The sequence below is a fragment of the Osmerus mordax genome, chromosome 1 (genome assembly GCF_038355195.1).
Source record: "Osmerus mordax isolate fOsmMor3 chromosome 1, fOsmMor3.pri, whole genome shotgun sequence".
In the NCBI taxonomy this organism is placed as follows: Eukaryota; Metazoa; Chordata; class Actinopteri; order Osmeriformes; family Osmeridae; genus Osmerus; species Osmerus mordax.
In genome coordinates this window covers 25,237,192-25,264,477 of record NC_090050.1, presented here as the reverse complement: position 1 = coordinate 25,264,477, position 27,286 = coordinate 25,237,192, and the positions used below count along the sequence as shown (strand labels likewise).

Below are 27,286 nucleotides of genomic sequence, written 5' to 3'. Positions count from 1 at the left end.
TTGTCTGTGTGTGTGTGTCTGTGTGTTTGTGTGGATGTTTAATCCATCCTAAATTACCCGTTGGAGGATGTACAAATTGGCCACAAAACGAGATGAGAATTGCAATTGATAAGATTAGCGTCCGCTAAACGAATACACAAATATAATTGCTTGGGTAATATAGACCTTAAAATGGGCTGATGCAAGCGGGGAGAACAGCACAGAAACGCCTTCCAATAACTTGTCACCTGCCCGGTGTGTCCGAGAAGAGGGTTTCAAATCAATTTGTGGATATCAAATTGCATCTGTCGACACGAGAGACAATCAATTTGAACCGGAGGAAATATCGAAACACCCGGAATTGAAACAAATTTGAGCAGAGGAAATTTAGCAGACAATTGCACAATTCAAGCATGAAATAGCAATATGCCTGTTAAGGTCATGAACAATATGATCATCTAAACAAATTAGAAGTGTCTCTTCCAGGAAAAATAGCTGTTTTGGGGGAGAGCAATTCTGCATCCGTTGTTTATTCACCTGCATCTCGTCTTTTTCTCACAATGAACTTCATCCTTACACTAACCTGGGCGTACTCAATAGGCGAACTCCGGTCCGGATCCGGACCCAGATGCAATACAATTTGGACCAAAGCCAAAATCAACATTCTTATTTAGTCATGATCCAAGCGAGTTTTCATTGGTCCGTGATTTTGAGCTATAGCCTATATTGTGTTCCTACTAGATGTGGTTTCTATCTTCCGTGTCCAATCCAAAGGTCCAATCAGGAGCTGTAATAACTGTAATCACCATGACAACTCACTCAACGTTGGCCCCAACCTCTGTGGGTCACGCAGGTTGTGTGTGTCATTCGCAACAACGCAGGCTAATAGATTTGCTAATGGTACCTGTTTCTTCCTTAGCGAAAATCATGGCGTGCTCTAAACCTGACAAAAAGCGAAAAGTTGATTCAGAAAATCGCAAATTTCAGACAGAGTGGACTGAGAAGTATGCATTTGTACTGCTGGTGGGGAGCACAACACCGATGTGTTCAATCTGCAATAAGACGGTTGCCCTTTTCAAAAGTGGTAATGTGAAACGTCACTATGACACAAAGCATCGACACTTTGAACAAAATTACCCCCAGGCCAGAACTCTGAGGTAAGGGCCAGAAAAATAAACCATCACTGTTCTGGACCCTGGACTGAATGGAAATTTGGTGAGCGGACCTTTTGGGTTTCTAATTGAGTACCCCTGCCCTAACCCTAACCTTCATCCTAACCCTTACCCTCCCCCAGGATACCAGGGTTAGGTGAAGGAGGGCTTCCCAGGACAGTGTCACCAGCGACTGAACACAACACCAATGTTTTTATGCATCTAAAGATTATGCAAATATGCTCATTCATGCAGATAATATGGATTAGGGTAAGGGTTAGGGTTAGCTGTTAGGTTTAGGATTAGGACTCACTGTCTTCTAATTCCGCCAGTTTCCCTCGTTAGCACTAATTGATTTCACATTCCAGCAGTAAGTGGGATCAGATGGCGCTGGCTTACACTAAGCACTCAGGCTTCTTCATACTGCTCGGCGTCTAATATTTTGACACTTGTTTTTGACACGCAAAAACACACTCCGTTGGGCGAGTGGCTTTTGCCAGACATTCACTGCATTGAACCAGCCCCGGTTGGAGAGATCATTTCTGACTGTTTCTGATACTTAAGAGTTCATTTCAGAGATATTGCCTAGATGTTGAAGTATCGACGGCAATATAGTTTTCCCAGGGGCTGCGATGTGAGGTCAGTGCATATCTGCGATGTGAGGTCAGTACATAGCTGTGATGTGAGGTCAGTGCATAGCTGTGATGTGAGGTCAGTGCATAGCTGCGACGTGAGGTCAGTGCATAGCTGCGATGTGAGGTCAGTGCACAGCTGCGATGTGAGGTCAGAGCACAGCTGCGATGTGAGGTCAGTGCATAGCTGCGATGTGAGGTCAGTGCATAGCTGCGATGTGAGGTCAGTGCACAGCTGCGATGTGAGGTCAGTGCACAGCTGCGATGTGAGGTCAGTGCATAGCTGCGATGTGAGGTCAGTGCACAGCTGCGATGTGAGGTCAGTGCACAGCTGCGATGTGAGGTCAGTGCACAGCTGCGATGTGAGGTCAGTGCATAGCTGCGATGTGAGGTCAGTGCACAGCTGCGATGTGAGGTCAGTGCACAGCTGCGATGTGAGGTCAGTGCACAGCTGCGATGTGAGGTCAGTACATAGCTGCGATTTGAGGTCAGTGCATAGCTGCGATGTGAGGTCAGTGCATAGCTGCGATGTGAGGTCAGTGCATAGCTGCGATGTGAGGTCAGTGCATAGCTGCGATGTGAGGTCAGTGCATAGCTGCGATGTGAGGTCAGTGCATAGCTGCGATGTGAGGTCAGTGCATAGCTGCGATGTGAGGTCAGTACATAGCTGCGATGTGAGGTCAGTGCATAGCTGCGATGTGAGGTCAGTGCATAGCTGCGATGTGAGGTCAGTGCATAGCTGCGATGTGAGGTCAGTGCATAGCTGCGATGTGAGGTCAGTGCATAGCTGCGATGTGAGGTCAGTGCATAGCTGCGATGTGAGGTCAGTACATAGCTGCGATGTGAGGTCAGTACATAGCTACGATGTGAGGTCAGTACATAGCTGCGATGTGAGGTCAGTACATAGCTGCGATGTGAGGTCAGTACATAGCTACGATGTGAGGTCAGTGCATAGCTGCGATGTGAGGTCAGTGCATAGCTGCGATGTGAGGTCAGTCAGAACTTCCTCCACAGGCCTTCTCTCTCCTGACACATGCGACACTAACTCAGGTGCTGCGGTGGGTCAAGCTGTCCCTGTGTCCCTTTATTTCCATCTGTCGAGAGAGCGCCGGGACAGAAGAAATTACATTACGATTTTTGTAATTTAGCAGACGCTTTTATCTAGAGCGACAAACAGTGCCAAAGTACAGCAGAACATCAAGAATCATAAGTGCAGAGTTCTGGCAGTGTTTGAGTGCTCCTGAGTAATGGAACGTCTGTGTTTACACGTCAGAAAAACCAACCCACCCCACTCGGTCATTATCTCAGGTCGACCTCTCTGGCCTTTCCATTTGTGGACAGCTTCCTTCATCTTCCATCTCCTCGCTCACTCATCTACAGTGAGGACACAAACATGCCCCTTTACTTGAACCAACAACAGGTTTAACACAAGTGTTCATTCAGGTGCTAGAACAGGAACATTTCTGTAGTAAATCGCTCGTTACTAACCGCTAAGAGAACTTCCCCTTGGCAACACACATCCCACTCTCCATGTGAATGGGGTTTTAAAAGGCTTGTGAAACAGAAGAGTATAACCTAGCTTTAATGAAAGGCGCAGGTATCCTGTGTGATGTCCTACAGATGAATGGGAGCACCTGAAAGCCTTTGTGGTTTGGAAGGTGTGTGAAAAGCAATGGCATCTGTGATGGTGTGACATGCAGATGGTTCTAACTCCCACCAAGAGTCCCTGACGAGAGTCCTTGGCACTGTGCAACAATGGAGAGCGACCTTTATGCTAATTTCCATAATAATTCTATTAAAGTTGTGTTCAGCGTACACTACTGTGAGACAGCTTCACAGCGTACACTACTGTGAGACAGCTTCACAGCGTACACTACTGTGAGACAGCTTCACAGCGTACACTACTGTGAGACAGCTTCACAGCGTACACTACTGTGAGACAGCTTCACAGCGTACACTACTGTGAGACAGCTTCACAGCGTACACTACTGTGAGACAGCTTCACAGCGTACACTACTGTGAGACAGCTTCACAGCGTACACTACTGTGAGACAGCTTCACAGCGTACACTACTGTGAGACAGCTTCACAGCGTACACTACTGTGAGACAGCTTCACAGCGTACACTACTGTGAGACAGCTTCACAGCGTACACTACTGTGAGACAGCTTCACAGCGTACACTACTGTGAGACAGCTTCACAGCGTACACTACTGTGAGACAGCTTCACAGCGTACACTACTGTGAGACAGCTTCACAGCGTACACTACTGTGAGACAGCTTCACAGCGTACACTACTGTGAGACAGCTTCACAGCGTACACTACTGTGAGACAGCTTCACAGCGTACACTACTGTGAGACAGCTTCACAGCGTACACTACTGTGAGACAGCTTCACAGCGTACACTACTGTGAGACAGCTTCACAGCGTACACTACTGTGAGACAGCTTCACAGCGTACACTACTGTGAGACAGCTTCACAGCGTACACTACTGTGAGACAGCTTCACAGCGTACACTACTGTGAGACAGCTTCACAGCGTACACTACTGTGAGACAGCTTCACAGCGTACACTACTGTGAGACAGCTTCACAGCGTACACTACTGTGAGACAGCTTCACAGCGTACACTACTGTGAGACAGCTTCACAGCGTACACTACTGTGAGACAGCTTCACAGCGTACACTACTGTGAGACAGCTTCACAGCGTACACTACTGTGAGACAGCTTCACAGCGTACACTACTGTGAGACAGCTTCACAGCGTACACTACTGTGAGACAGCTTCACAGCGTACACTACTGTGAGACAGCTTCACAGCGTACACTACTGTGAGACAGCTTCACAGCGTACACTACTGTGAGACAGCTTCACAGCGTACACTACTGTGAGACAGCTTCACAGCGTACACTACTGTGAGACAGCTTCACAGCGTACACTACTGTGAGACAGCTTCACAGCGTACACTACTGTGAGACAGCTTCACAGCGTACACTACTGTGAGACAGCTTCACAGCGTACACTACTGTGAGACAGCTTCACAGCGTACACTACTGTGAGACAGCTTCACAGCGTACACTACTGTGAGACAGCTTCACAGCGTACACTACTGTGAGACAGCTTCACAGCGTACACTACTGTGAGACAGCTTCACAGCGTACACTACTGTGAGACAGCTTCACAGCGTACACTACTGTGAGACAGCTTCACAGCGTACACTACTGTGAGACAGCTTCACAGCGTACACTACTGTGAGACAGCTTCACAGCGTACACTACTGTGAGACAGCTTCACAGCGTACACTACTGTGAGACAGCTTCACAGCGTACACTACTGTGAGACAGCTTCACAGCGTACACTACTGTGAGACAGCTTCACAGCGTACACTACTGTGAGACAGCTTCACAGCGTACACTACTGTGAGACAGCTTCACAGCGTACACTACTGTGAGACAGCTTCACAGCGTACACTACTGTGAGACAGCTTCACAGCGTACACTACTGTGAGACAGCTTCACAGCGTACACTACTGTGAGACAGCTTCACAGCGTACACTACTGTGAGACAGCTTCACAGCGTACACTACTGTGAGACAGCTTCACAGCGTACACTACTGTGAGACAGCTTCACAGCGTACACTACTGTGAGACAGCTTCACAGCGTACACTACTGTGAGACAGCTTCACAGCGTACACTACTGTGAGACAGCTTCACAGCGTACACTACTGTGAGACAGCTTCACAGCGTACACTACTGTGAGACAGCTTCACAGCGTACACTACTGTGAGACAGCTTCACAGCGTACACTACTGTGAGACAGCTTCACAGCGTACACTACTGTGAGACAGCTTCACAGCGTACACTACTGTGAGACAGCTTCACAGCGTACACTACTGTGAGACAGCTTCACAGCGTACACTACTGTGAGACAGCTTCACAGCGTACACTACTGTGAGACAGCTTCACAGCGTACACTACTGTGAGACAGCTTCACAGCGTACACTACTGTGAGACAGCTTCACAGCGTACACTACTGTGAGACAGCTTCACAGCGTACACTACTGTGAGACAGCTTCACAGCGTACACTACTGTGAGACAGCTTCACAGCGTACACTACTGTGAGACAGCTTCACAGCGTACACTACTGTGAGACAGCTTCACAGCGTACACTACTGTGAGACAGCTTCACAGCGTACACTACTGTGAGACAGCTTCACAGCGTACACTACTGTGAGACAGCTTCACGGTACCCCAAATCCCCAGGATTCTGGTAAGGGGGCTACAAATGTAATTTCTACACAAAGTCCTTGAAGGGTCAATTTTTGAAATGGGTGTGTGGAAGACCTCCCCCCCACATGCTCACACACACAGACACACACACAGACACACAGACACACACACACACAGACACACACACACAGACACACAGACACACACACACAGACACACACACACACACACAGACACACACACACAGACACACAGACACACACACACAGACACACAGACACACACACACAGACAGACACACACACCTGCTGTCAAGGAGGAGAGACTCCTGTCCCCGTGACCTAGGGAGGGCGGGTGGTGTTAGAGAAGGTTGTGTGTGCATGGGGTTGTTTATGTACCACTGTACTGACGTATGGTTCCAGTAAAAATAAAATAAATAGAACAATCACCTAGAACCAGGACCTGGTAACACGACCAATCTCACGGCACAGCACGCTGAAGCTAGTCGAACCTTGACTGCTGCAGAGACTGGATTGGGGAAAACCTTGGCGCTTAATGCAATTTCATGAATACAATTTCCATAAGGTAATAGGCTGCACACCAAGATACAAATAGGATTCCAATTGGCCTATTAGTGCTGATGATGTCAAGCTGACGGCTGGGCCTGAGGCTTCATGGCATAAAAGGGAGCAGGAACAACCTTTTCTGTTTACCACAGTCTTACACCCCTTCGCTACCGGCACGTTCATCAGCATGAATCTACATGTGCCCGCCTGCCATGTTACATGGCAATGAGCAGATACTGCTCGCGGGCTAGGCGTGTCAGCCAGCCCACTGACAGATCTGACATAGTTCTAATCTGCCTCGTAAACAAAACAGGGAAATTCCATTCTTGGCGGAATTCGTTCCATCGAGTCACATGTTCTCCTCCCAGCAGGGTCCTGGAGACGCGTCCTTGTGTATCCTGGTGGTTCTGCTTCGCCCTCAGACACAAACTCCCTCCTCCTTCAGGGAAAAAAACGAACAAACTAAATTTGATTCATCCAGAATCATTTCAGCTGTATTGAAATGAAACTAAAACAACAGAATAACTGCCGACCTCTGGTAGATGACTGGGGGAGGCGTGGGGGAGATGACTGGGGGAGGCGTGGGGGAGATGACTGGGGGAGGCGTGGGGAGGCGTGGGGGCGATTGGTGCGAAGGAAAGAAAAAGTAAATACTAAATGTGTTTCTCATTTTGTTTAATTAATGCCCTTAGTCGACACAATATCAGATTACATTGTTTTGGCCAGCGATGAAAATCAAAGACTTCAGGCATCAATACTGCTTACTGCTGTGGTTGGTTTGGAATTTATCAAACTATCTTTCGTCATTTGACGTATTCTGCTGCAGTACTCTTGTAAGCATTGTGGAGGAATTGGCATCTATAAATCTTATTACGATGTCGCTATTGAGATGTGATGTCATCTCAACCTCAGTGAAACTATCGAACATTCTATCGAACAGTTTTCTTCTCCTGATTGCTAACGATGAAGTGTCTTATCACGATACATATTGGTATTGTTGTATCGACCACTGTCAAACAGTGGGTTTGTTGGCATTGGCTACCTGACCAAGAGAGCTGATACCCTCCCCCGCCATCCCCCACCCTCCCCCACCCTCCCCCAGCTATATGTTAATTGAAACATTCACATTGGCAAAATTTGCACCGTGGCAGAATTAACCGTACATCTGTAGGTGGAAATTCTTTCCAACAAAGGGATAGTATTATGGTCTGGACAAGTTTGAAGGGTGAAAAGGATCCCATCACCCTTTAATTGAGGATGTGTCCATCCAGACCCTGGAACAGGTGATGTAGAGCCAGACACACACACCATCCAGACCCTGGAACAGGTGATGTAGAGCCAGACACACACACCATCCAGACCCTGGAACGGGTGATGTAGAGCCAGACACACACACCATCCAGACCCTGGAACAGGTGATGTAGAGCCAGACACACACACCATCCAGACCCTGGAACAGGTGATGTAGAGCCAGACACACACACCATCCAGACCCTGGAACAGGTGATGTAGAGCCAGACACACACACCATCCAGACCCTGGAACAGGTGACGTACAGCCAGACACACAGAGACACACGCTGATGAATCTGGAGCTCTCTGTGGTATCTCTGACTTCTGTAAAGGCTTTTGTGGTGTTGAGAAGTGGACAGATGAGATGGTGCTGGGGCCCCAGCATGTCGCTTTCCACACCACCAGGGATTAGCCTGCTGTTAGCGCAGCTACTCCGGGTCAGGGCAGGGGGGGCGTCGCAGCGCTTGACACGGTCTGCTACATGGTGGACGAGAGCGTGATCCTGGAGGACTGTGTTTGGAGAGCTGGCATGACTGGCATCACAAGGAGCTGTCATTGATCACACTGTCTGACTGTGTCTCTCTGTCTCTCTCTCATTTCTGTTTCTCTTCCTCACTCTCTCTCTCCCGTTATCTTTTTCTCTAACTTCTTTCCCTCCATCTCTCTCACTTTCTGATTTCTCCCTGTTTCCCTTGTCTCTTCCCCTGTTTGCGCTCTCTCTCCCTCTCTATCTCTCTCTCTCCCTCTCTATCTCTCTCTCTCCCTCTCTATCTCTCTATCTCTCCCTCTCTCTCTCTCCCTCCATTTCCTTCTCATTTTACTCTCTTTCTCTCCGTCTCTTCTCTCATTCTCTCTCTCTCTCTGTCTCTCTCTCCATCTCTCCCTGCCTCTCTCTCTCCCTTTCTCTCTCTCTCTGCACCATATTTCATAATTTCCCTCTCTGTGTGTCTGGGGTGTGTGTCTAGGGTGTGTGTCTGGGGTTGTGTCGCGTGGCACTGTTGGCGTAGCCATAACAGACGTTGTTAGGTGTTCAGGGATGACCTCACCATCCGCTACTCCTTCATATTTAATGAGTCTCAAGGAAGATCATCTTTACATTGCAGAGAGAGAGGCAGGTCTGACCAGGGTGTGTTGCAGATCACAGCTGCCATATTGAAAGCCTGAGGTCATCTGTGTCATTTGTTGTCTGTGTTCTGCCTGGCCTGGAGCCCCCTGCCTGGCCTGGAGCCCCCTGCCAGGCCTGGAGCCCCCTGCCAGGCCTGGAGCCCCCTGCCTGGCCTGGAGCCCCCTGCCAGGCGCTCTTTACTGTCGAGCGGGAGAGATGAACAATGTGTTGGGTCTTTTATGAGTCCTTCCCTGAGTTCTCCTGTAGTCGAGGGGAACGTGAGGACAGCAGCTGACAGCAGCTTCATCTTCCTCCAGAACTCCTTTGAGTCTCTCCACATTCTCAACTATCATTCCCTTCGTGCAGTTGTACAAAACTAAAGTTTTCTACATTTTAAATATGCGTACATAGTATTTTCAGTAGTATATGGTACCTTCAGAGCTGGACTGTCTTATAGAGCTGTGTGTTATGAATATCCTCTCGTTTGTCATGTGTTTGATATATTTTATGTTTATGATTTCATTCACTTACATTTTATTAATTTAGCAGACGCTTTTACATTTACATTTAGTCATTTAGCAGACGCTCTTATCCAGAGCGACTTACAGTAAGTACAGGGACATTCCCCCGAGGCAAGTAGGGTGAAGTGCCTTGCCCAAGGACACAACGTCAGTTTGCATGACCGGGAATCGAACTGGCAACCTTCGGATTACTAGCCCGACTCCCTCACCGCTCAGCCAACTGACTAGCTTTTATCCAAAGTGACATCCAAACATTTGTTCATATATAAAGTACATACATTTTACTAACACCTGTTATTATACACCTGTAGTAAGGTTAGCCTTACTTACATATATAATCTATACTAAACCTTCAGGTTGACTGGGGTGCTAACTGTATCAATGTTTCTGAGGCAAACCCATGTTTCAAACCCATACAGAAACTAACTATTTGATGATTTTTCAATATACTCTTAGTTCACTTAACATTTAATTTGATTACACACCAACCATTGTTCTCTCACAGGCCCAACCCATCTCTCTGTCAGAGCTTTGGAGCATCACAGGACCAACCCATCTCTCTGTCAGAGCCTTGGAGCATCACAGGCCCAACCCATCTCTCTGTCAGAGCCTTGGAGCATCACAGGCCCAACCCATCTCTCTGTCAGAGCTTTGGAGCATCACAGGCCCAACCCATCTCTCTGTCAGAGCCTTGGAGCATCACAGGCCCAACCCATCTCTCTGTCAGAGCCTTGGAGCATCACAGGCCCAACCCATCTCTCTGTCAGAGCTTTGGAGCATCACAGGCCCAACCCATCTCTCTGTCAGAGCCTTGGAGCATCACAGGCCCAACCCATCTCTCTGTCAGAGCCTTGGAGCATCACAGGCCCAACCCATCTCTCTGTCAGAGCCTTGGAGCATCACAGGCCCAACCCATCTCTCTGTCAGAGCCTTGGAGCATCACAGGCCCAACCCATCTCTCTGTCAGAGCCTTGGAGCATCACAGGCCCAACCCATCTCTCTGTCAGAGCCTTGGAGCAACACAGGCCCAACCCATCTCTCTGTCAGAGCCTTGGAGCATCACAGGCCCAACCCATCTCTCTGTCAGAGCCTTGGAGCATCACAGGCCCAACCCATCTCTCTGTCAGAGCCTTGGAGCATCACAGGACCAACCCATCTCTCTGTCAGAGCCTTGGAGCATCACAGGCCCAACCCATCTCTCTGTCAGAGCTTTGGAGCATCACAGGCCCAACCCATCTCTCTGTCAGAGCTTTGGAGCATCACAGGCCCAACCCATCTCTCTGTCAGAGCTTTGGAGCATCACAGGCCCAACCCATCTCTCTGTCAGAGCCTTGGAGCATCACAGGCCCAACCCATCTCTCTGTCAGAGCCTTGGACCATGAGCCAAACTCTCCTGTTGATCAGGGAAACACTCTGAATAACACAACGTGCTGTTTCATTATCCAGTTATGGACCCATCCATTCATCCCTTCATCCTATCCCTCTCTCTTTCCAGGAGACTATAGCAGTTAATGAGAAGAGAAGCCCAGCAAAGATCAAATACTCTGTGTTTACTTTTATAAAGCAACGTCTCACGTAGCAGAAGTATATCTGTGAAAAGCAAGGAGCCTAGGATAGTGCATTCATAATGAAAATAGCCACGTTCGTTTCCAGAACAGATTTATTGTCCCTCTGAATTCTTTTCATCTTTAGTCTCTTTGATGCCAAATTGGTTTGGTACAGCGCAGCACTTAAAACATCACAGAGGAGGTGGAATATTTTCCTTCACAAAAAAAGATTACAAACAACGTGAGATGTCTCAGGAGGAGAGGATGAGGAGAGAGGCACACTCCGTCCTGCTGTTTATCTGGCCTGTCCAGACCGCCGCTAAACAAGAAGACATGTGACCCCACGCTGTCCTAAAATTGGTCATTCATGACCGCATAGTATGCACCTTAAAGCTGGAAATGTACCAAATTAATTCTAATTAACTTTCCTCCAGCTTGAGTTTGATTGACAGCGGTTTCACAACATAAACCAAGGAGGAAGGCCCACCTCGTGGAAGGTGATTGGCTGGAACAGGATTGCGGGAACATAATTGGCCTGAACAGGATTGTTGGAACATAATTGGCGGAAATTAGTGGGCCACTCCAAACCTCAAAATTGACATTCCGCTGGCACTGAGCTGTCTGTGTTGCTAAACAACTCTCAGCGGGCCTCATTAGCTTACTCAACACTTTTACAGGAGTCACAACTTTACCTTTAAAAACATCAAAGACAAGGCGGAATATTTTCCTTGGTAAAAGAAAACAGTGTCTGACATTTATAATCTGAGGTGAAGGGCAGCAGTTCATGCCATCTTTTTCAGTAACATATCAAACATATTTGAAAGATGAGTGGCTATTATTTCCTTTTCAAATAAGAATGTACTGCAGAACCGCTATCGAAAGTTTCACCAAAGTTTTTATAGTATCTTAGAAAACCTAAAAACTCTCTTCTCCTCTCATGACACATACAACACACACAAACAACGTAACACATCCATCATTGTCGGCTTCCACTATTTTCATCACAAGAGCTTTGCTGCTTTTTATGTTAATGCTCCCGAGACAGTGAGTTCATTATGTACCAGAGTGTTTGATAAGCATTCCTCCTGCCCGGTGCAATGAAGGGCTACAAAGGGCCTGCTTGTTTTACTTGACCAGACCTCCACACGTGGAGTTTCTTAGGCATCCTGCGGTGATCACAGAAGCTTAGCTCTGATTGGTGGTAACCCGGAGCGTTCCTTGACAACGTCTCTCTCCTATTGGTGGGAAATAACGCCTCTAGCGTGTCGGTTAGGAGGTAAAAAACAGAAAGATCCCAGGATTTATTTCTGGGAGTTTTTTGTACAAATGGCTGTTTCCTTAAAAACTCTCACGCACGGACTAGACGTCTGTCGATGACAGCATTGAGAGGCCTCATCAGCCAGCACGTGTTTAAACGTCTGAAGGAATGTGTTGGGGGTGAGTGCAGGGGGACCCACACAGGAGACAAGCAGGCAGGAGCAGAGAGAACTAAAACTTGACTCATCCAAACACAAGAACACGGCAGGAGAGGGAGACAGGAACTGGACCAGAACACACACCCTGGAAGACAGAACGCTTTAGAGCAGGGGAAACCAGCTGGGGAACGGCCATGGGTGGGACAGAACCGCTTCATGTGACTGCCTCTCGTCCACGCCGCAAGTCTCTTGGTACTGGACTGTGTCCTCTGCGCCGCAAGTCTCTTGGTACTGGACTGTGTCCTCTGCGCCGCTGTCTCTTGGTACTGGACTGTGTCCTCTGCGCCGCTGTCTCTTGGTACTGGAGTGTGTCCTCTGCGCCGCTGTCTCTTGGTACTGGACTGTGTCCTCTGCGCCGCTGTCTCTTGGTACTGGACTGTGTCCTCTGCGCCGCTGTCTCTTGGTACTGGACTGTGTCCTCTGCGCCGCTGTCTCTTGGTACTGGAGTGTGTCCTCTGCGCCGCTGTCTCTTGGTACTGGACTGTGTCCTCTGCGCCGCTGTCTCTTGGTACTGGACTGTGTCCTCTGCGCCGCTGTCTCTTGGTACTGGAGTGTGTCCTCTGCGCCGCAAGTCTCTTGGTACTGGAGTGTGTCCTCTGCGCCGCTGTCTCTTGGTACTGGAGTGTGTCCTCTGCGGTAACACACGGACTGTGTCGTCTACGGTAACACAAGCAGACATGCAGTGAAGCTGAGTCAGACTGGAGGTTGTGTGAGGTGTTAAAGCTCTCAGCTCACAGGGACCCTGAGATCCATCCTAGAAAAGTGATGTGTTGACTTTGTCCTGTTCCTTCCTTCAGGGAGGATAAACCAACCAGCACCTTAACAAGGAGAAGAGGATCTCTTCCTCTCAGGTGTCTCATATTTACATTCCCGACACATTCACAATAAAATAAAAATGCACCATCATAAAGTGCAACAGGGAGGGTAGGCTGTAGCTCAGACAATACAACACCTGACTGCAGACAAGATTGCAGGTTAAAATCCCCCCTGTACTGTATGTCGCTTTGGATCAAATCTTCTGCCAAATGAATACATTTTTATAACTGTTGGGAAACAGTCTGATAATTCCACACCAGAGAGACAGCAACCTCACGCGTCCACTGACAAAACAACTTCCTGTTTCGCAGTCGTTCTGGACAACTCTGATTTCAGTTTGAGTCTTGGGTGTCATGAAACAAAAGAAACTCCTGATTGCACTCTATAACACACAGTAGTAGAACATACTACAGTCTAGAACATACTGTGAGTTGGTGTAGTGCTGGATAGGAGGAAGAACACACAGCCGGCATTTGGCTGCTACTAGCCCCAGCCTCGCCCCAGCCCCAGCCCTAGCCCCAGCCCCAGCCCTAGCCCCAGCCCTAGCCCCAGCCCCAGCTTAGCCCCAGCCCCAGCTTAGCCCCAGCCCTAGCCCCAGCCCCAGCCCCAGCTTAGCCCCAGCCCCAGCTTAGCCCCAGCCCCAGCTTAGCCCCAGCCCCAGCTTAGCCCCAGCCCTAGCCCCAGCCCCAGCCCCAGCTTAGCCCCAGCCCCAGCTTAGCCCCAGCCCTAGCCCCAGCCCCAGCCCCAGCTTAGCCCCAGCCCCAGCTTAGCCCCAGCCCTAGCCCCAGCCCCAGCTTAGCCCCAGCCCCAGCCCCAGCTTAGCCCCAGCCCCAGCCCTAGCCCCAGCCCCAGCTTAGCCCCAGCCCCAGCTTAGCCCCAGCCCCAGCCCCAGCCCTAGCCCCAGCCCCAGCCCCAGCCCTAGCCCCAGCCCCAGCTTAGCCCCAGCCCTAGCCCCAGCCCCAGCTTAGCCCCAGCCTAGCCCGGCTTGGCAGGACTGTCACAGGGACACCAGGGAGGTTAGGAGGTCAGCTGTTTTGATTGTCTGGATCTGCGCCCCAGTCCTGCAGGGGAAGTGTGTTCATGTTGAAACTTAGGGAACCTCTGAACAACCTCACAGCAGATGCTGCTGCCAAACCACATGCAAGCCCTCAAGATCAAGCACAAGATCTGTTTCTACATGGGGGTGTTAGGTGTTAGGTGTATGATGACAACAAACTGTGGGATTCGTTTTATAGTTTTCTGCATCAATATCAAAGTCAAGCATGCAATTCACCTTAACATGCGTGGTCAGTACGTGTTCATAAACCACCACACAATGACCTTTCAGAACTTAAATACTGAACAGAGTCTATCCAACACCACAAACGTTACCAGCCAGTACGCAACAGTTTAATACTTCTTTAAAGGTCCCATGACATGCTGTTTTTGGATGCTTTTATATAGGCCTTAGTGGTCCCCTAATACTGTATCTGAAGTCTCTTTCCCGAAATTCAGCCTTGGTGCAGAATTACAGCTTTCCTTAAGACGTGCCATTTCTGTGTCTGTAGCTTTAAATTTGCTATGAGGAGGAGAGAGCTGGGGCTAACTGCCATGCTTCGGTCGTTTGCAAGCCATGATGTGTCTCGAGGAAAAAACTATCACGCTCGCACGGTCGTAGCTCATTTTTTCATTGGCGGGCCAAAGTAGAGAAAGGGGAGGTAACCTTTCCCCTTATGACGACATAAGGGGAAAGGTTCCAGATCGGACTGTTTGAGCTTTCATTTTCTCAAAGGCGGAGAAGATACCCGGGGCTTGGTTTATACTTATCAACATTTCTAGTCACTGGGTGACCAAAGGCAGGCTAGGGGAACTCATATTAATTTTAAATAACCTCATAAATTGAATTTTCATGCCATGGGACCTTTAAGTTTTACTTCCTATATCTCTATTTCTATTTCTCTATTTTCTCTCTTTTTTTCTCAATTTTTCTATCTCATTTGCCTATCTCGTTTTCATCTGTATTTTCATCTCTCTTTTGTATCTCTATCTCTCCCCATCTCTCTTAATCTCTCCTCATCTCTCCCCACACCCTGAGAGAGGAGCGTTTGTGACACTGAGCCCAGATAGCAGCGCTGCCTGAGTCTCGGTGGAGACGGTTATTTTGGGCTGGAAATCTCACACTGGGCTGAGAGAGAAAGAACAGACAGTTCATTTGTTAAGATCTGCTATCTTATACACTGGTGAGTTAAAAGGAGCCACTGAGATCTTCCTCCCTCTCTCTCCCTCCTTCCCTCTTCTCTCTTTCTCCTTCTCCATCCCCCCTTTCTCTCTCCTTCCCACCTACCTTCCTCCTTCCCTCTCTCCTTTCCTCTTTTCCTCCCTTCTTCTCTCCCTCCCTCCCTCCCCAGGCTCCAGCCATCACCAAGGGTATTATCCGTGTCTTTAATCACCTATTAGTAATTAAAACGATTTTCAGATCATATTGCGGTGCTCAGATTGACTACAGGAAAGAGCAGAAGAACAATTCAAGGGTGTTTAGTGCACATGAACCTTAGGTGATATCACAATGCTTTAAATGATGGAGAGAATGAACATATGATAGTTTCTGGAATGGGTATAAAGGGTCTGGAATCGAGATCGTGTTCCCAGAGTCAATTATTTGCCCTGTTGAATCCAGGATCTATCAAACACATAAAGACACATGCATGCCTCCATAATACAAGGTACAATGTTCAATAATGGCAACCAGTGAAGCGCTCAAATAAAAAATTGTGTTTTCAGGGCTAAAGCCATCCGATTTTCAAACTGATTGCGCATGAACTCCATATGAATAGGTTTGATTGTTGTGATAGATTGAAGGCCTTGAGCCTTCTACAGAAATATGTGGGTCTAAGCTGTGCTGCTTTACAGTTTTTCCCAATTGTTAACACGTTTCTCAAAACAATAACGGCTTTCTCAAAACTGCACACACAAAACTGAAAACCTCACACACAAAATGCTAAACCTGACACTCCCTTTGCAAGATTTTGACTCTTTGCCATCAAATCTGTTCACAAAATGGAACTCGTGTTTTCATTTGGTGCATACAGCCATAATATTCAAATGACACACACATACCATTCATTGAGTACACACAAGTAAGCATTGGCTGCACACTACCAAGCATTTACAGCACACTGAAGTGCAAAATTGAAAACACAGAGAAATGGAACACACTATATGAAGGACAATGACTCTGCAGAATTAACTGTTTCTCCTTTTGTGAAATCAGTGTAGGCCTACTTTTATCATAGTCAAACCAGTGTTGTGCACGTTCATACCTCTCATGAACTAGTTCATAGTTCAGTTCATACAAGTAAATATGAATCGTTCACGTTCATAGTTCACCATTTAAATTCTGAACTAGTTCATAGTTCATTTCATAGTTTTAATGTGTGTGTTTACTGTGTGTAAAAATCCTGCAAAAAATAATAAGGTGCATCAGATCAGATGTAGTCACTGAGTCTGTCTCTGCTTTCACTTGCCATTTTTATGAGACGGAGAGCTGTTGTCTTGGAATACGTTGCTTGTTTGGTCTACGTGTGTGCGATGAATCATGGGTAACATAGTGCGAAGTCGAGTTAGTTGGTTTAGGTTAGGCTACATGGCGAAAATGTTACGGACACTCAGCAACGACATGGTGCAAGCATTCAATTTAGACAGCGTCTCTCCTCAGGAGAAGGAAAACATTCCGTAACGTTTTAGTTAGACCTCAGATAATATGAACGTGTTCTCCGTTCAAATTCATTATTTGTCATTAAGTTGCGTTCAGTTCAACGTTCTCATAAAAATGAACGTGTTCAATGAACGCGTTCTTTTGAACTCGTTCATGCACAACACTGAGTCAAAAATAAAACAGAGCACAAATATGCAGCATGTTTTTTTTCGGTACACACAGAGAACAGTACTAACAAAAGTTTCGAAAAAAAATGTGTGTGTGGAATAGTATTGAAAGGTTGTTCTGCATCTGAAGTGTCATGATGAAAGCTGTCCTTGATCAGGAAAGAGCATCTTCAAAATGAATAGGACTCAAGTGATGTCAGACTCCTTATCTGCCCCACACACACCACAAATACCCTCACACACACACACCCCATGTCAGACCCCAGTGGGTTGTCAGCTTGCTGTGCTGCAATCATGATTCATGCAGTGAGGTCCTGACTCCCAACACCTCAGGTCCTGCACACACTGAGGTACACGATGTTCTGCTAAGCTGTCCTACACGCCCGCAGTGAGACGCCCATAAGATTAGAGGGGTTTCATCTCTGTCCTTATTTCTCTTTTTTTTTTTTTTCCCTCCCTCCCTCCCTCCGTCTCTCCATCCCTCTCCTTCCTCAGGTGGTGTCTGCATCTCTCAGTCCGTCAAGATCCCACGCGAGCCGAAGGCAGGAGAATTCGACAAGGTCATCCGCCGTCTCAGAGAAAACCCCAACGCCAGGGTGGTCATCATATTCGCCAACGAGGATGACATCAGGTGAAGAAACTAACTGTATTTTCTTCGACTTTTCCTTAAAATCCCTTGTTCTCATTTTCAGAAACTGAAAGTTTTTTATTACAGAGAGAGTGGGTGAGTTCAGCTGGCCTTAGCTGTGGTTGCTAGCCATGTTTACCTGGTTGTCTACCCCTGTATGTTCCATGCTGAGATGTTTACAGTACCTGGTCCTGCAGGAGAGGCAGCCGGACAGAAGCTGTCCAGGACAGTCATCCCGTCCATGACGGTCATCCCGTCCATGACGGTCATGCTCTCCTGGTTATGTAGTCGTTGTTCCATGTTCACCTGGTTCTGGTGCTCCACCCCTGCAGGAGGTTACTACACGCAGCCAAGAAGGCGAACCAGACGGGTCACTTCATCTGGGTGGGGTCGGACAGCTGGGGCTCCAAGATCTCCCCCGTGCTGAACCAGGAGGAGATGGCAGAGGGAGCCGTCACCATCTTGCCCAAACGCCAGTCCATCAGAGGTGAGGGAGGAGGGGAGGGAGCGGGGAAAAGGGAGGGGGAGGGAAGACATGGAATGGAGAAATGTAAGCGTTGGGATGATATTGGAAAGGAGAACTCCATCAATACTGTCTGTCTTACAGGGACTCGTATTTGCACAGTACAGTGCAAAAGAAGAAGTCAGGCAGAGGTACTGATGTAGCTTTAGACACAGAGGAATGAGAGTATACTGATGTAACTGAGATTGTATTTCCGGCACGGAGGAATGAGTCCATAACAGCAGAATGTCGAAGAAACAAGAGTTCAGTAAAGGTGCATGTAGGTTCAATGTTTCTGAGTGAACTTGATAATGGATCTGTAACCATGCCAACATCATCAGGCAGACGCAGCTGTCCCTAATGACAGCTTCCTGGCATCTCAGTCCACCTGGTGACCGGCCAGTCACACCCCCCGGAGGGAGACACTCCTCAAAACAACACACAACACCACAGACACACACACATAGCAACACACAACACCACAGACACACACACATAGCAACACACAACACCACAGACACACACTCAGACACACACTGTGTACGAGTCTAGAGGGAGACACGTCCTCAAACACACGTCCTCACAACAACAACAACACACACATCTTCACAACAACACACAGATCCTCACAACAACAACAACACACACACTACCACCCATGTGTCAGAAAGCCATGTTCAGCGTCCCACACACACAGCATGTTCCTGGGACGTCCTGGACCTGCCAGTAACGCTGTTTGCTCCTGCTCCGACGAGGCTCTGGTGACAGTGACGTGTTCCGTGTCCGCAGGGTTCGATCGTTACTTCATCAGCAGGACGCTGGAGAACAACAGGAGGAACATCTGGTTCGCTGAGTTCTGGGAGAACAACTTCAGCTGCAAGCTCAGCAGGCACGCGGTGAAGAAGGGCTCGGGCCTGAAGAAGTGCACCAGTAAGAGACACATCCAGGGCTGCGTTTACACACCACATCCAGGGCTGTGTTTACACACCACATCCAGGGCTGTGTTTACACACCACATCCAGGGCTGTGTTTACACACCACATCCAGGGCTGTGTTTACACACCACATCCAGGGCTGTGTTTACACACCACATCCAGGGCTGCGTTTACATACCACATCCAGGGCTGCGTTTACATACCACATCCAGGGCTGTGTTTACACACCACATCCAGGGCTGCGTTTACATACCACATCCAGGGCAGTGTTTACATACCACATCCAGGGCTGTGTTTACACACCACATCCAGGGCAGTGTTTACATACCACATCCAGGGCTGTGTTTACATACCACATCCAGGGCTGTGTTTACATACCACATCCAGGGCTTGGTACCAGATGAAGGTGTACCCTCCAGGTACCAGATCAAGGTGTACCCTCCTGGTACCAGATGAAGGTGTATCCTCCTGGTACCAGATGAAGGTGTACCCACCTGGTACCAGATGAAGGTGTATCCTCCTGGTACCAGATCAAGGTGTACCCTCCAGGTACCAGATCAAGGTGTACCCTCCTGGTACCAGATGAAGGTGTACCCTCCTGGTACCAGATGAAGGTGTATCCTCCTGGTACCAGATCAAGGTGTACCCTCCAGGTACCAGATCAAGGTGTACCCTCCTGGTACCAGATGAAGGTGTACCCTCCTGGTACCAGATGAAGGTGTACCCACCTGGTACCAGATGAAGGTATACCCTCCTGGAACCAGATGAAGGTGTACCCTCCAGGTACCAGATCAAGGTGTACCCTCCTGGTACCAGATGAAGGTGTACCCTCCAGGTACCAGATCAAGGTGTACCCTCCTGGTACCAGATGAAGGTGTACCCACCTGGTACCAGATGAAGGTGTACCCTCCTGGTACCAGATGAAGGTGTACCCTCCTGGTACCAGATCAAGGTGTACCCACCTGGTACCAGATGAAGGTGTACCCACCTGGTACCAGATGAAGGTGTATCCTCCTGGTACCAGATGAAGGTGTACCCACCTGGTACCAGATGAAGGTGTACCCTCCAGGTACCAGATCAAGGTGTACCCTCCTGGTACCAGATGAATGAACGATGAAGTGAGGTGTCAGGTCCTGGGCTGTGGGTCATGTTACTCGGCTGTGGGTAAATACTTCATCTCATTAGATTATACATTTACATTTAGTCATTTAGCAGACGCTCTTATCCAGAGCGACTTACAGTAAGTACAGGGAAATTTCCCCCGAAGAAAGTAGGGCTAAGTGCCTTGCCCAAGGACACAACGTCATTTGGCACGGCTGGGAATCGAACTGGCAACCTTCATATTACTAGCCCGACTCCCTCACCACTCAGCCATCTGACTTATTCAAAAATGATCTACAAACATATATCTGTGACAGTCCCTATGGTGTAATAAATAACACAATGTAAGTTACAGCCCTAACTTAGTGTCCCTACAATATTACATTATCCTCTGTACACTTTTGTTGTAATCTTTTTTTCGAGACTACCAGGTAGAAAAGCACGCTGTAAAACTGTGGGCAGTATGAACCATGGAAATGGGCCATACAGTTAGAGCACGGCTGGTTGAACACAATGCTTACAGCATAAAGGTGAAGGACTTTATTTCCATTTCTTGAGTCCAGAAAAATAGTAAATCTGTTGCTTTAGATAAAAGGCTTGTCTGCACAGAACACACTGTACAGGTGGCAACACAAAGGTGAGGGCTGGATTTGAAAAAAGAACCTCTGTTTTCCTTTGTGAAGCATAATTCTTTCGTAGTGTTCCGCTTAAGGACAAACAGACAGGCCATGCTTTTTGAAAGCACATCATGTAGCTGGCGACTACCTTTGAATATTCTACAGCCTTTCGCTGCTCTGGGCCCTGTCCTCTGTCAGAGCCTTGGAGAAGGTGTAGGGACGCCAGCAGGCACGGGCACTCACTCACACACCCACACGAACACACACAGTCACATACACACCCACACACACCCACAGTCACATACACACCCACACACACAGTCACATACACACCCACACACACCCACAGTTACATACACACCCACCCCCACACACACGCACGCACACACACACAGTCACATACACACACATAAACCACAGTCTCACGCACATATAAACACTCACACATGCACACACACACCTTCATGACACCGCCATGCCATGCTTCATCCACCAGCTGAGACATCACCTGCGGTACCTGGTGGACCCCCAGGGGGGAGGGGCAGGGGGCCAGGGGGGAGGGGCAGGGGGCCAGGGGGCAGGGGAGCGAGGACAGACAGACACTCAAGGCTGAGAGCGGAGGAGCGAGGCAACAGAGGAGGAATAATCAATTTTCTGACAGGACTGAGGCTCTGTCTGATCAAACACACAGGGAGAGAGAGAAGGAGGGATGGGGAGAGAGAGGAAGAGAGAGATGGAGGGAGGGGAGAGAGAGGAAGAGAGAGATACAGAGGGGGAGAGAGAGGGAGGGGAAGAGAGAAATAGAGAGGGAGGGAGAGATACTTGTCTTTTATCTGTGAATGAAGGAGATGGAGGATGGATATTGATTGAGGGGGAGGAGAGCAGGGGGGGAGGAGAGAGCCGTTGTCTCTGGGGTTTAGGGTTCTTCTGGCTGATGAATAAAGGAGAAAACTGCACCAGCACACGCAGCAACAGACACAACCTTCACCTTCTCTGGATGCATGTGTGTGTGTGTGTGTGTGTGTACAGTCTGGATGGATATACAGTATGTATGTAAATATGTAGGTGTATGTACATATGTAAAACCCTCCAAAAAAGTTCGGAAACGTTATTTCAGTCGATTATTCCTCCCCTTCAATAATACCAATTGGTATTGTATTTTATATCGTTGGAAAGCCTGATTAGTTACTTTTACAACGAGGTACAACTTGTAAGGATCGTGCATTCGTGGAATGAGCAACACAGCTAACCATGTAGGTAGCGTTCCCCAAAAAATTGCCAAAATCCCCTGCAATATTCTTCTGTTGGTATTCACTCTCGTTTTGAGCTTCAAGTGGGATCAGCTTGGGCGTCCTGTACGTGCCAGAGTGACCAACGCAAATATGTTCGCTGACTTGCGACAAGGAGGAATGAGATGCCATCCCACAGCAGTGTGTGACCAGGCTGGAGACCAGGCTGGTGACCAGGCTGGTGACCAGCATGAGGAGGAGGTGCCAAGCTGTTGTGGCTGCGTATAGATCTTCCACACGCTACTGAGGTCCCTGACAGTGTAAAATGAATGAAGTGTAAAAATTGCCAATGTGTGTTGTTTTTTCCTTATTACTGTGGGAGAGTGCAATTATCCAATCCACCAAGCAACTCAAAACGAGAGTGAATACCAACAGAAGAATATTGCAGGGGATTATGGCAAAAGATTTGGGCCGCTACCCACACGGTTAGCTGTGTTGCTCATCCCACGAATGCACGATCCTTACAAGTTGTACCTCATTGTAAAGGTGACTAATCAGGCTTTCCAACAATATAAAATACAATACCAATTGGTATTATTGAAGGGGAGGAATAATCGACCAAAATAACGTTTCCGGACTTTTTTGGAGGGGTTTATTTACGTATATCTGCGGTATTTGCATATACTACATATAAAACATTTATGTCTGCATTTATATTGTTATGTACTGTATGTAAGTATGTACTGTATGTAAGTATGTACTGTATGTAAGTATTTATTGTATGTAAGTGCATGTTAACATTTCTGCACCCATGTGAGTGGGTATTCACAGGATCTTAATAGACAGTACAGCAGGACTAACCGTCAGATTTCAGCAGCTTGGGAACTGGGAACTTCTTCTGCCATTTACAAAACAGTTCCAGTTCCAAATAATCAAGACTCCAGTGAAGTGGAATCCCATAAAAGGAGACTGGCTATCTGACAACCTGTCTGATATTTGGTCTCAGATCGCTAGAATTTACTTAAAAACAGCATCGTCCTTGTCAGCGACTGAAACACAGCAGACGTGGCTGTCATATCTCTACAGGAGATGACAGGCACCGTTTGTGGTGCAATAGGCAAAAATGAAACATTTTGTACTCTTAAGCACAAGTTCAGTCCCTTAAAAAAGTGCGTAGTAAGCCAGGCTACTGACTGATAGTACTCTGAAAGCCCTTTTACAGCCCTTTTACAAATCTATTACAGGCAGGGTCAGTTTCAGGACTAACAGTTATGACTGTAGTCTTACTGCTGACAGCTGGGTGCTTTTTAGCGAATGTGGCTCTTGACAAGACGTCTTGCCACCCGCCTGCCTCTCTCTCTGCCCAGACATCTACAACTTGCCGGTGTTTTGTGGAGGCGAGATAAACAGCAGAGTTAATGTTCAGGGTGAAGGCCGGGCGGCGTCTGGGAGGAGGCCTCGGGGAGAGGCCCTGTCACCGCGCCCCGGGGAGAGGCCCTGTCACCGTGCCCCGGGGAGAGGCCCTGTCACCGTGCCCCGGGGAGAGGCCCTGTCACCGTGCCCCGGGAGGCACCTGGGAGGAGGCCTCGGGGAGAGGCCCTGTCACCGCGCCCCGGGAGGCACCTGGGAGGAGGCCTCGGGGAGAGGCCCTGTCACCGCGCCCCGGGAGGCACCTGGGTGTCCGGCTGCTGATAATCTAAATAGATTTCTCTGAAGGCAGGGAGGCTGGCTGGGAAGCATGTGGGTGTGAATTGACTCTGCGATGAGGGAAGATGGAGAGGGACCTGGAGACAGACGGAGAAAGAGGGAGGGGGGGGAGATATGGAGAGAGAGACACACACTGACAGACAGAGGGAGGGGGAGAGATGGAGAGAGACACACTGACAAAGACAAAGGGAGGGGGGAGTGATGGAGAGAGAGAGACACACTGACAGAGACAAAGGGAGGGGGGAGAGATGGAGAGAGACACACTGACAAAGACAGAGGGAGGGGGGAGTGATGGAGAGAGACACACTGACAAAGACAAAGGGAGGGGGGAGAGATGGAGAGAGACACACTGACAAAGACAGAGGGAGGGGGGAGTGATGGAGAGAGACACACTGACAAAGACAAAGGGAGGGGGGAGAGATGGAGACACACTGACAGAGACAAAGGGAGGGGGGAGATATGGAGAGAGACACACTGACAAAGACAAAGGGAGAGGGGAGAGATGGAGAGAGACACACTGACAAAGACAAAGGGAGGGGTGAGTGATGGAGAGAGAGAGACACACTGACAGAGACAAAGGGAGGGGGGAGAGATGGAGAGAGACACACTGACAAAGACAGAGGGAGAGGGGGAGAGATGGAGAGAGACACACTGACAAAGACAAAGGGAGAGGGGAGTGATGGAGAGAGAGAGACACACTGACAGAGACAAAGGGAGGGGGGAGATATGGAGAGAGACACACTGACAGACAGAGGGAGGGGGAGAGATGGAGAGAGACACACTGACAGAGGGAGGGGGAGAGATGGAGAGAGAGAGACACATAGACAGATAGAGAGAGAGGTCTGAGTGAGAGTGAGGTATCAGCTATTTTGGGTGTGTGTGGGCTTCTGATCACCTCTCCGTGAGGGAGAGAGAGAGATATCACTTCCTCTCTGCCTCCCTGATTGCCCTCAAACACATCGGCCAAACTGTGATAATATACAGTCTGGTATTTTAGGCATCCAGATTGGTATTTCTGGCCAATCAGAACACCTGTTGAGCGCAATTACCGAACTGTAACCTCCCTCGTTACACCATGCGGGTCAGGCTCACTGGCTTATCCGGAACGTTAAATCGCTTTTGGTTTGCTGTGGGAAACATTTACATTTAGTCATTTAGCAGACGCTCTTATCCAGAGCGACTTACAGTGAGTACAGGGACATTCCCCCGAGGCAAGTAAGGTGAAGTGCCTTGCCCAAGGACACACCGTCAGTTGGCATGACCGGGAATCGAACTGGCAACCTTCGGATTACTAGCCCGATTCCCTCACCGCTCAGCCAACTGACTCCACTGAAACACGTTTCTACCACAGCAGCGGCAAGATGAGTGAAAGAGACATAGTGTCAGGCGCTTAAAGCTGTGTTCTGAACCCACAGTGGTTCTGTCGAGATAAGGGAACCATCTGGGCCTTGTGAGCAGCTCCAACACTGGAGGATCACAGGATCAGGCGTTCCACGCCCACAGTGTTGAGGAAGGGCCTCTTCTTCAGAGTACGAGTAGGTCAAGATCGGTGTCTTTAGTGAAAGAACATGCTAGGGAATGTCCCTGTACTTACTGTAAGTCGCTCTGGATAAGAGCGTCTGCTAAATGACTAAATGTAATGTAAATGTAAATGCTTCTGATTTCTGTCTCGAGAAAAACTGGTTATCTCTGTGAAATCGGACCTTCTTTCCCAGAAAGCAAATTAGAACAACTAGCTGTAAAAACTCAATCAACGTCACTTAACCGAGAGAGACAGAGCATTTACAGTATTTTACAATCGCTATGACAATTTTTTCAATATTTTTAACAATTTTCCTAAACTCTTGACACAGTTAGCACAACATCCGTCTGTGTTGGCAATACAATGAACACATTTCTTGAAGATTTGACACAAAATGCATAGTGTAAACACAAATTTAAAATCCTTGAACTTATTTTACCCACAAGCTCAACCAAGACCAAAACAATCGATTTTTACTGCACAATTTACCAATGCTTTCACACTGTATGTCAGAACAGATAACATCATGTTCGAAACCTAACTTATTGGCAAAAGTCAAAGTCAACAGCTGTTCATATTGTGAATTGAAACACAAATATATCCCCTGTATTTTATTCCATTGGAACTGAGAAACAGCTGGTTGAAGTTATGCAAATACTGTAAATCCCAGCTGATTCCCAACTAGGAAACACTCAGGTGTTGAGGTTATTTCAATCGCATGACCATATGGTATATAAAGAGGACCTCTTTGGGCTGATGTTCTGTGGGAAAAGAACAATTTAGAGCAACACGAAGAAAGTACGAATAATGCCTGCACGAGGGAGAGGAAGACAAGTACCAGGACAAGGGAGAGGAGTGGGACAAGGGCTAGGGAGAGGAGTTAAAATCCTTGGTGGCGCTCACAGAAGGGCCAGAGCTAGGGTAACTGATGAAATACTGTAAATGGCAGCTCTATTGCATATTTCTTGCAGTAATGTCCTGTTGCAACCGAAGCCTTTACTGCAGCAATTATGTTTCTGTCTTTTTATTTTTTCAATACAGTAACCGTACATTCTATAAAGCTACTCTGAGATGGGTCATTCATTTTTTGTTCTGATTTCTGCAGCAAAAGAAACTAAATGGATGCATTTACTAAACCCAACAAAACAAATATGTAGAGATGCTTGAAAAAAACTGCATTGTAAACACAATCTATGATCCATATACTGTGAGACCTGACACATATATAACAGAATGCAGTTTCTGTAATTCCTTCTGATGTTAGTGTTTTTTATGACATTGTGCTATGATTGACTAAATGTTCCTGTTGAAAGAGAATGTGTGTTAGTGTTTGGTAGACATGGTGTATTGTTTAGTGTATTTTTGTGTTATGAAAATGACTGTTTGAGTTTAGTTTACGATGTGTGATTTTGAGCATGAAATTAACCATTTTGCCAATTGTGTGTTGTTGGTGTGTTGATGCCTTTACAGTTTAGAAAACTTGTTAGAAGTATTGAAAAAATGGTCATAGCGATTGTAAAAAACTGTAAGCTTTTGGACAGTTATTCAAAAACTTTTTTCTCTTCAAACTTGCAAACCCCCCTTTTTCCTCAAACTTTACAACTAGCGACGCTTAATTGAATTCAGCAGGTGAATAAATAATGTAAAACTGTGTCATTAGCTCATCCCTGATAATTATTCTATTGTTAATCTAAATTGAACACGGCCTCGTGTTCTTTATCTCACCTCCACATGCGGCGCCTCTTTCGATGAAGACATATTTAGGATGGATAGACTTCCAGTGAAAAGACGGCTAGGAGTTTGGATTGGCATGTTGTATCTCTTCCCTCACACCCTAATGCCTGACAACAATTAACACATGCTTAAACTG

At 47.8% G+C, this 27,286-nt stretch overlaps 1 protein-coding gene across 1 annotated transcript in view; it reads left to right on the top strand.

The window, feature by feature from the left end:
• Positions 1–27,286, top strand: part of grm4 (glutamate receptor, metabotropic 4) — a 96,253-nt gene that overhangs the window by 45,365 nt on the left and 23,602 nt on the right. The window contains exons 3-5 of the mRNA XM_067260683.1: positions 17,671–17,806; positions 18,136–18,290; positions 19,095–19,235. Of these exons, the coding sequence (XP_067116784.1) occupies positions 17,671–17,806; positions 18,136–18,290; positions 19,095–19,235 (432 nt within the window). The remainder of the gene's footprint in view (positions 1–17,670; positions 17,807–18,135; positions 18,291–19,094; positions 19,236–27,286) is intronic.